Source organism: Ovis canadensis, chromosome 13 (assembly GCF_042477335.2).
Source record: "Ovis canadensis isolate MfBH-ARS-UI-01 breed Bighorn chromosome 13, ARS-UI_OviCan_v2, whole genome shotgun sequence".
NCBI lineage: Eukaryota > Metazoa > Chordata > Mammalia > Artiodactyla > Bovidae > Ovis > Ovis canadensis.
The window spans coordinates 52586590-52596757 of record NC_091257.1 but is presented as its reverse complement, the minus strand read 5'-3'; the positions used below and the strand labels follow the sequence as shown (position 1 = coordinate 52596757).

The following is a 10168-nucleotide window of genomic DNA, read 5'->3' as shown; positions in this document are numbered from 1 at the left end:
CCGAGACTGTCCAGAGCCACCTCCTCCATAAAGAAACTGCCTCCCAGTTGCCAGGACCTACCATTTTCCAAGCGTTTGAGTCACGGTGACCAGTAACAGCTGTTGTTTCAGCCGCACTTAGGAGCTGGCCCCCAGGTTGGTCCTGCAGCCCTCGCCGGTCTGGTTCAGTCCCCCACGTGTCTGGTTCAGGCACAAGCAGCAGAGCAGGCACGTGTGACTCTGCCAGGGGTTCTTGCAGCCCCAGGAGTGAGCTTGGCCCACACACTGGGCAGGCTGGCAGTACTGGGGCTCCGGGAGTGGCCCTCATCTAGAATGGTGATGCCCAGGTGCATGGACACCCCAGCTCTCTTGCCCCTCTGTTGGGACCACCCGGAGGCTTGTTGTACTTGGTCTCCGGTGGGTGTCAGCTGCAGATGCGGGTGGAGAGACCCACTCATCCCTGTGGCCCAATGGGACCCCTCCTCTTCTGTCCCACTGCCTGCTTCCCTACATAAAGATGACTCCTTCCAAATAAATGGCTTGGCCTTGACTCCTGTGTCAGAGTCATCTTCTGAGATGGCTGGTTGGCATCTGCCCAGCAAACACCCCTCCCTCCCCACTGCTGGGTGGGGGCAGCCCTGATCTTATCCTGAGGAGCTGCTCCTTCACACAAGTTACAGCCCTGATCAGACCCACGAGACACCCCGCCTTCCTCTCACTGTGGGTGGGCAAGTGTCCCAAACCAGACCCACAGTTGGAATAGGAGATCCAAGTCCAGCGGAGCCAAGATGAACATGAAGGAGCCGCCCTGTGATCGGGGAGTCCTGATGTGGTCCCCATGGTCCCCACTATGCCTCCCGGTCCCGGGGCTCGCTACAGCCTCTGTCCCTTTCCAGGCTGGTTCAGGCTGGCTCTTTAGGCTTCCCTTCAGTTCTGAGTGCTACACTGCCTGTTTTGGATATGCAGCTTCCGTGTCTTTATGAGTCAGAGTTCGTTTCTGTTCTTGCAACCCCAGAGATCCCCAAGAAAACCTCCAGTGAAGGAGGTTTGGTATCAAGGTGGGGATTCATGGAGGTTTCAGTTAGGTGGGATTGCCCCCAGCAGACCCTAAACAAGATCTCAGGTGCTGGTGGTTTATAGAGCGGTGATCACAGGGCCTGGGCATGCTATTAGAAAGCCCCGGCTCTTAGCGCCAAGCCAGCCTGTCTATGCTCCGGTGGGTGCCAGGGGTGTGAAGCTGCGGTCTTGTCCCTGATACGCCATCATCCCCCTGGTAGGGGAGGGGGAAGGAAGGAAAAGAGAGACTGTGGTCCTCATTTGCTACTTCATCCTGGTCATGGCACTTCCTTCCCTGAGCAACAGCTGAAGCCAGTTCCCAGTCTTTCCAACATCTGCAGAAGCGGCCTCACTACAGTCTCCTCAGAGGCCTGGCTCTTCCAGGGCATCCTGCCAGGGGTGCTCACGCCCCACCTCTGAGTGGCACCCCCTGCCAGGGGTGGTGATGTCTGTCCCCCACATCCAGCAAGCCTGCTTGTTCGATGCAGGTGCTTGGTCCATGTGGTGCATTAGTGGTCTCTTCTGCTTTTCTAATTAAGAAGATAATGCTTCTCTATACTCTGTTTATAGTGCTTTTGGAGAAGGAAAAGGCTACCCACTCCAGTATTCTTGCCTGAGAAATCCCGTGGACTGAGAAGCCTGGTGGGCTACAGTGCATGAGATCGCAGAGTCAGACATGACTTAGCAACTAAACAACAACAAATAGTGCCTTATACTCAGTTCTGTCTGTTAATATCACCAGTGGTGTTTCAGGCTGCACTAACTTCAGGCTATTGCTTTGTGCTCCACTTGGAGGGAAGAGGCCAGGTAGAGCATCATCAGTCATCCCTACAGGAGGTGAGGAAGCTGGGGTGGCCCAGCTCCCCCTCCTTCTCCAGGTGAGCATGGCTCTGGGGCACTGATTCTCTGGCTTTTCTGCCTATTGCACGTGAGGTCCTGTGCACCTCTGCAGCCAGAGGACACCCCCAACAGAGAGAGCATGCTTGGTGTGAATGGTGACCTATGGGGCTGTCCAAGGAGAGAGATACAGGGTAAAGGTTGGAAAACTTTTTTTTTTTTTTTCTGCCAGATTATAGGCTGTTCGGGCTCTTTTGCATTAATAACTACTCAACTCTGCCATGTTAGCCTCAAAACAGCCACAGACAACACAAAAGCAAATAGATGTGATTGGTTTCAATAAAACTGTATTTGCAAAATAAGAATATTTACATTAATATACCAGGCAGGGGGCTAGATTGGGCCCTGGTCTGTAGTTTGCTGATCCCTGCTGTAGGGCACACGCACCAACAAGGTCTCATAAAAAAGTCAACTTGCTTCAGAAGATACGGCTTACCTGGCATTGCTGCTGGTTTTGTCCCTTTCTTTTTCATGTTGGAAAGTTCCATTTAGGTCTCTCTTTGACTTGAAGCTTTATCATAAGAAAGAATCTCCAAGCAACCATTATGATCAAGTTTATCCTAAAGTACTGCATCCTGGACTTGTAGTTGGACCGTTGGTGGTGAGTAAAGTCACCTCAAAGCTTGTATGGCACTTGGCACATTGATGATGAAGAGCATCGTTTAAGTACCGCAGTTACTGCAAATGCTTGGCTCTGATCCCTTGTGCTTGGATGAAAGCAAATAAATGCCACAGAGAAGCCATGCGGACCTATGTTTTACTCACATAAATGGGGTTTTGAGTGGAGATGTATATTCTATCAGGAGATACATCCTTCGTCAATAACTCACCTTCACCTGCATGCTAGCGTGCCTGTGACAGGGAGTTACCTGGCAGCTTATCTGTCACCTGTGGCCAGTTCCAGGACATAGGGTCAAAAAAGAAAAAGAGAAGTTGCAGTCTCTGTCTTCCATCCAGCTTGGAGAAGCCCATGGCTGTCCTCTTGGGTGAACCAGGACATCTTTCAGGGCACTAGGACCTGAGACTGCCATGCTGGGATTGTGAAGGTGGGGTGGCCTGAAGCCATCCAGGTGGGAACTGGTAACAGTTCACTTTAGAACTAAGGAATTCCCAGCCTCATTTGGCTGTTTGGGCATCTAAAACCCTGTGGGCTGAGATTTCTAATCACCCCCATCCCATCCTAAACTGCCCAGGACTGAATATTAGAGTCTTCATCTCTGGGGCTGGGCTCATTTCTCCATCGTCAGTTTATTCTATCCCCAGATTGACAGTGCATGTCTTCTAAGTTCTAGAAGAAAAATGAAGCTGGCAGGCTGGCTTGGGAAATTTACCTCAGGTCAGATTTTGATTCCTGGCCCCTCGTAAGCTCAAAACCAAATTCAACAGAGAGGTGCTTGAACCCAAGGAAAGGGACTCTTGGCAATGAAATGCACAAGAGACCAGTGGACCAACTCAAGTAGGAGTTGATTAATTTGTAAAGCAAAGAGGGAGCCTCTTTCCTAGATGTCCAGGTGGTGGTCACCCTCTCGCCCGGTGCCGGTGTCCTTGGGAAGCTGAATAAGGTGTTGGGAGGCTGTGCGTGGGCTTGGATTCACCGTTGGCAGGTGGAGGGGTTTCCAGGAGCTCGCCTGGGGCTGGCCTCCCTGTGCCCGGTCCTCAACTGACATCAGTTCTTTAGAGGCTAGAATCCCCCTTTATACCTGCCTCTGTGTTCCCCTACACCGAGCACTCAGATACTGTCCCCAGCTTCCATCATGACTCTGCACTTCCTAAGCTCCCACCTCCTACATGCCCGCCGTTCCCCCGCTGCTCCCCGCCGCCCCACCGCAACTCGGTCCTTCTTTGACAGAAGACCACATGGCAGCTACAATCAAATCACCTTAGCTGGCCCAAGACCCAGCCTGTGCTTGTGTTTACAGCAAACTCCCAGTGTTTTTCAGCCCCCTTGTCCTCTCTCACTGCCAGTGTCTCTAATCTTGGCATTCTGAGTTCTAGAAATTTCTATCAAATTAGACTCTTGGCATCCAAAAACTTACTCTGGCTATGAGTTCACCAATCCTCCTGATGCACTTTTCTCTCTAAATAGGAAATGCTTGGCTGCGTTTCCTAAAGGTTTTGTAACGTGTGGTTCTCAGGTGATGCCAACCCATGAAGGCATTGCTCTCATGAAAACCACTCTTCGTAATTTATAAGTGACAGCAACAATGATGCATGGTAGTGAGTCTGTAAGAATTATCAGTTTTTTAAAAACTATTTTTTGATGTGACTATTTTTAAAGTCTTTACCGAATTTGTTACAATGTCACTTCTGTTGCATGTTTGGTTTTCTGGCCCTGAGTCATGTGTGGTCTTAGCTCCGCAACCAGGAGACTGAACCTTCAGCCCCTACACTGGAAGATGAAGTCTTAACGACTGAACCACCAGGGTAGTCCCAAGAATTATCAGTTTTTAAATTTTATCTTTGGAAAATCATTCTTTGGACTTAAGTGTTGAAAAGCAGCATTCAGTCTGTCAAAAGATCAGATTGAATGTTATGCCTTTCAGTATGAAATTAAAAGGCACTTACTCCGTGGAAGAAAAGTTATGACCAACCTAGATAGCATATTCAAAAGCAAACACATTACTTTGCTGACTAAGGTCCGTCTAGTCAAGGCTATGGTTTTTCCTGTGGTCATGCATGGATGTGAGAGTTGGACTGTGAAGAAGGCTGAGCACCAAAGAATTGATGCTTTTGAACTGTGGTGTTGGAGAAGACTCTTGAGAGTCCCTTGGACTGCAACGAGATCCAACCAGTCCATTCTGAAGGAGATCAACCCTAGATTTCTTTGGAAGGAATGATGCTAAAGCTGAAACTCCAGTACTTTGGCCACCTCATGTGAAAAGTTGACTCATTGGAAAAGACTCTGATGCTGGGAGGGATTGGGGGCAGGAGGAGCAGGGGACGACAGAGGATGAGATGGCTGGATGGCATCACTGACTCGATGGACATGTGTCTGAGTGAACTCCGGGTGTTGGTGATGGACAGGGAGGCCTGGCGTGCTGCGATTCATGGGGTCGCAAAGAGTCAGACACGACTGAGTGACTGAACTGAACTGAACTGAACTGGTGTGTTTTTAGCCACAGGTTTTTTTAAAGATTTTACTAGTTGGGTTTTGTAAGTAGTGGATCACAGGACAAAACTGAAAATTGTTTTTACAACAAATATGATAAATGTAAGATGTTTGTATTTTTATGAATAACTCTGCAGATTTGCTAGAATAGTGTGTGGTCACATGGGTGGAGCCATTTGAGAGACTTTTCATGAATAGGTTGCCATGTAAATCATTATGTAAGAATATGTTTTAAGGGATTATCAAGTCCTCTCCGTGGTAGAGACCCCGGTGCTCACCGAGGATTCTGCTAGTTGTCCTGTTATCTCTCAGTTGCTTCCTGTGTAGCAGCATCATTGACCAGGACTGGCCAGCGCACACTATGTCAAATGACTTGTGCGTCTCCTCCGTACTGAACGTAGAAGAGGGAGTGAGCGTTCATGGGTTCTTTCTCTTGCCCACTGACCGTCACAGCCTCGTGCTGTTATGCCAAACCTAAGGGTGAAGGTTGGAGCAGCCTGAATCTCTGAGTCACTGCATGGCAATCTATGGTCTTGGGGAGTTACCCAGATCCTCCATGAAATTTGTGTAAATGATAAACACACCTTTGTTGTGTGAAACCTCTGACAACTCAGGGCTCTTTTACTACAGTAGAACTGGTCTAGCTTGGCGAATATATTCTAGAAGAGCGTTCTGAAAGATCTTCGGCCATGACTCCAATAAGAAATGTAGTACAAATACACTCAGACACACACACACATTTCTGGAAAAAACAAATCAGGAAACAATTGTTATCATTAATATGCATATCTGTTATTATGCTATCCTACTCTACTCCAAAATGCTGGTTTTAACTTCCTAAATTTATATGACAACTGCCAATGCGGTATAACCTGAGTCTGAAAACTGCTGCTGTAGATCATAATTTGTGTATGGTTTATTTGCTAATTTTAAATCTTTCATGCATATTTACGAAAGCAAGTTTTTTAGCTCTTTCTCTGGCAACTTTTAATTTTCTCTCCCAGAATGGATGGAAGTGTTTTTATGTAATACATATCACATCCCACATAATTTCTGGAAGGTAATGTTTTATTGTTGAATCTCCTAATTTACATCATGTATTTTTAAATTTGCTTATAAAATGTTGTCACAGGGAATAACGATGTCAACGTGATTATTATTCACTTATTTTCTTTTTTTAAATAAATGACTATAAATAACTATCTCTTGCATTAGAATCAGGATATCATAAAAACCTCACTAGCTGAACATATTTTAGTGTTAATACTGATGCAAAAAATGGAATAGAGACCAAATATTTTTAAATAGCACTCTATATATTTTATATACTGTATACTCGTATCAAAACTTGCCATATCTATTAAGAAGCTGATAAGTTACTCTCTAATTTCATAAATTAGACCACAACTGTGAAAACATGGACAACTATTTTGTATCTGTGCTGCTATATAAGATATTTAAAGTTTATACAGAAAGGTGCAATATCACAGAGGTGAAGTAATGGGAATTCATGAACATTTCACCTGAATTTCCACTGGCCTTTTTCTTCAGCCAGAATCATTTTGATATCCTTTGAATATGCTTTTAGAAATGAATGTGTTTCTTCAGTAAATACACATACACACATTTTAGGTATAGGTGTGTATATACAGTTATACAAGTGTATATGAAGATATATACACATATATACACACATATATTAGTCTACATATGTATATATATTTCTGTGTGCACTTAAACATACATGCACACTTAATGTCCTTTGGTTTATTTTTAGACTGTTAATGAGAAATGAAATTTTGATGATTTCCATTTATTTTTGCTTTAAGTCTAAACTGGTTTAAAAAGACCTTTGCAACATGTAATAAATTTCTTTTAAAAATCATAAATATTATTACATCGTAAAGCATTCTGTAGAGAAGATCAAATGGTGTTAGAGAAGGTAGAAATCCATGCCAACATGGGAGAAAAGAAAGAACATGGGTTTTCCAGGCTTTTCTGCCTTCAAGGAAGGGCCCTCCTGCTCTGTGTTGCCAACTTAGAGGTGAGGAACTCCAGGCTGCTCCCACGGGAAGGGAGAAATGTAGCCAGAAGGGGTGGATCAGTTCTTGGGAATCAAATCAAACCAACACATCAGTTCTGGGGTGTCGGGTGGGTACTGGTGAGCTATTCCTTGGGTAGGAGAACAAAGTGACAGCCTCTAAGAAAGCCTTTCTACTTGGTGATAAGATGCTGTCTCTGGGGGTGACCGGGGGAAGGGGGCATGTCACCTTTGGGTTGCAGGTTAAAGCCCTCCTGGACTGCTTGGCTGCCACAATTGTAGCTGACTGTAGTGGTTTCCGTGCGAAGGGCTTCTGCCTCCTTTGGGTCTCAAGTTATGGGGAGATGAGCTGGCTTTTCCCCCTTCCGTGGGAAGGGGCTCCATACAAATGGGGGTTTCTGTGAAGTGGCTGCCCACCTCTCCAAAACTGACCCCTTGCCTTCACATACCTCTTCCAGAACAGAGGCCATTTCCCCAATTCATCAACTGCAGAAGCTGTTTTCCTCCAATTATGTATGGAAAGCTCTAGAAAATGCTCACCTTCTCTCCCCTCCATCAGATTAAGAAGCCCCAGAGCAGCGTCAGAAAGGAACATCCCTGTGCCAAGAACTACTAAGCTACTCTTTCCTAGATGTGTCTCCATCCTGCCTTCCTTTTTTTATTTTTGCATAACTATGGGAGGAGCCCATAGTTATGGGGGTGGAGAAAGGCTAGGCACATGGAGAGTGAAGGGGGCATCTCCCAGAGTTTACCATAACTTAGAGAAGCGGCTGACGAAAAGGCAGCCAAGCCACTGAGATCTTATGCCTATTACACTGGCGAGACAGACAAGCTACAATGCTGACTGTGGTGGTACGATTTCCTGTGTTCAAGCTTTCGGACTCTCTCCTCCCCATCTGGTAACTAGGGGACCTTTTGATTCACACCACCTTCATTTACATCCCTGGAAAATCTTGCTAAAAGTTAACACATCTTTCCCTAAAGGATTTACAGCATTTGGGCTTTAAGAGACTCAGAGCTCACCTCTGTCATGAACCTGGCTCCTCCCTTTACATAACGGGTCCTCCCTTGAGATCATGAATAAAATGTCCTTGGAGTCCCCAGGCCTGGCTTACTTAAATGCATTCTCTTCTCTTCTATGAAAGAAATGGAGGGGGAGAGCTGTCCTGGGTTGGTTGGCACAATATCACCTATCTGAAGGATAGAAATGAAGACCTTGGAGTCACAAACAGGACAGAGGTGTGGGTGGGAGCACTGTATTTAGGGCACAGAATAGAAAAGATTGCTTCCGTGGGAGTGAAAAGAATCACTGACAGTGAGCAAAGCTTCAGATCTAGACGTGGGCATCGCTGGTGTAGGGAGAGGGTGACTGCTAGGCGCCTGGAGGGGGCGGTGGGGACAGGGGAGGGGGCCCGGGAGCTAGTCCTTGCCAAGGATGCTCTTCAGGCTTCTCTGCACCGCCTCGTCCAGCTCTTCCTCCAGCTCCTCCTTCTTGGACATGGCCAGCTTGGACTGGTAATCCCGCACCACCTGGTCAATGTAGGGGGCACTCTGCGTGCCGTGCAGCATCAGTGTCCACTCCTTCAGCACTCCCTTCTGGGGTGCACTCCCCATGAAGCCCAGCTCTAGGGTCCAGGTGCCCCGGGCATCCTCCCCCCAAGTGTGGGTGGTCATGAAAGGCCACTTGTCGAAGCCCACCTTGGCGTCGTCGTCCCGGGGGCGCCGGCTCAGCAGGATGGACTTGGTGCCCATGGGGGACGTCATGTTGATGTTCAGGTCCCCTCTCCTGGTTGCGTTGACCGTGACAACTGCTTGGACATGCTCCAGGTAGCGGACAAAGTTTTCCTTCCCCTCGCATGCATCGGTCGTGAGCGTCAGCACCAGCTTGCCAGTGGTTGGAATTTTCCTGAGGGCAGAGTGGTGAGGAGACACAGTGAGTGGTGGGGACACTATTCCAGGGTGTTTTGTTGTTTTTTAAAAATATTTTGGCTGCATCCTGGGGCATGTGGGACCTTAGTTCCCCCACCACGCCCCCTGCATTGGAAGTTGGAGTCTTGATCACTGAACTGATTGGGGATTCCTAGGGGTTTTGAAGGCCGCTCTGGGCAGTGGGGAGAGCAGGGACTCTGGGGTTAATTAAAGTCATCTGCACAGTCTCTGATCTGTTTGGATGTGGGATGCAGCCAATGCAGTTGAGCCCCTTCCCACTTTTCCCAGGTCTCTGCTGGGTTCTCTTGAACCTAGGCCCCTGTGGACCCTGATGACAAAATGTCAGGGATTTGATCTGGAAGGGAAAATGATTGACAGGAGGAGGTGAGTCAATACAGCCTGCGTTCCTCACTGCTGGTGGGGACAGCTCAGTGTCCCCAGTGGGGTTGAGCCTAGTTGCCCAGGGCAGCAAGGTGACAGTGCATCCTCAGTGTCTTCTCTATTGGGTTGCGCTCTCTCCCTGTCTACATCGCCTCCTCCTCACCTGTGTCTCCTGAGATCATCTCTCCAAGAAAACAAAAACAACTGTCAGCACCTAAGTCCCACCAGGGCAACTGAGAGTGAGACAGGAGCTCAGAACTCTTTCTTTCACAGCACTAAGTACTTTGATAAAGAGAAATTATTGCTCAAGTGATTGCTATGATTAGCACAGCAATGTGACTGCGGCTCAGAAGGGGCTGGTCATGGCCGCACCTGACTGGTGTGCGGTTCAGCATGCCCTCCACTCTCTATAGAGCTGCTTCTGCTCTTCAGGTTAACGCTGATTTCCAAACTCACTTAAAATTCAGAGTTTGTTACGACCTTCAGGGGCTTCCCTGGTGGCTCAGATAATAAAGAATCTGCCTGCAATGCGGGAGACCCGGGTTCAATCCCTGGGTGGGAAAGATCCTTTGGAAAAAGGAATGGCAACCCACTCCAGTATTCTTGTCTGGAGAATTCCCATGAACAGAGGAACCTGGTGGGCTACAGTCCATGGGGTTGCAAAGAGTCCAACACCACTGCGCAAGGAGCTGAGTGGGCAGGGGAGGGTGGGGGCTGAGCCGGACAGGGTGCTCGGGGAACATGCTGTTGCCGGGGTGGGCCAGGCTGCCTCTGCC

At 47.8% G+C, this 10168-nt stretch overlaps 1 protein-coding gene across 2 annotated transcripts in view; it reads right to left on the bottom strand.

The window, feature by feature from the left end:
* Positions 1-8384: 8384 nt before the first annotated feature.
* LOC138417851 (neuroendocrine convertase 2) overlaps positions 8385-10168 on the bottom strand; it is a 238392-nt gene continuing 236608 nt past the window's right edge. For both annotated transcript variants that reach the window (XM_069548862.1, XM_069548863.1), the window contains one exon: positions 8385-8988. In XM_069548862.1, coding sequence (XP_069404963.1) covers positions 8502-8988 — 487 coding nt within the window. In that variant the 3' untranslated portion in view covers positions 8385-8501. The remainder of the gene's footprint in view (positions 8989-10168) is intronic.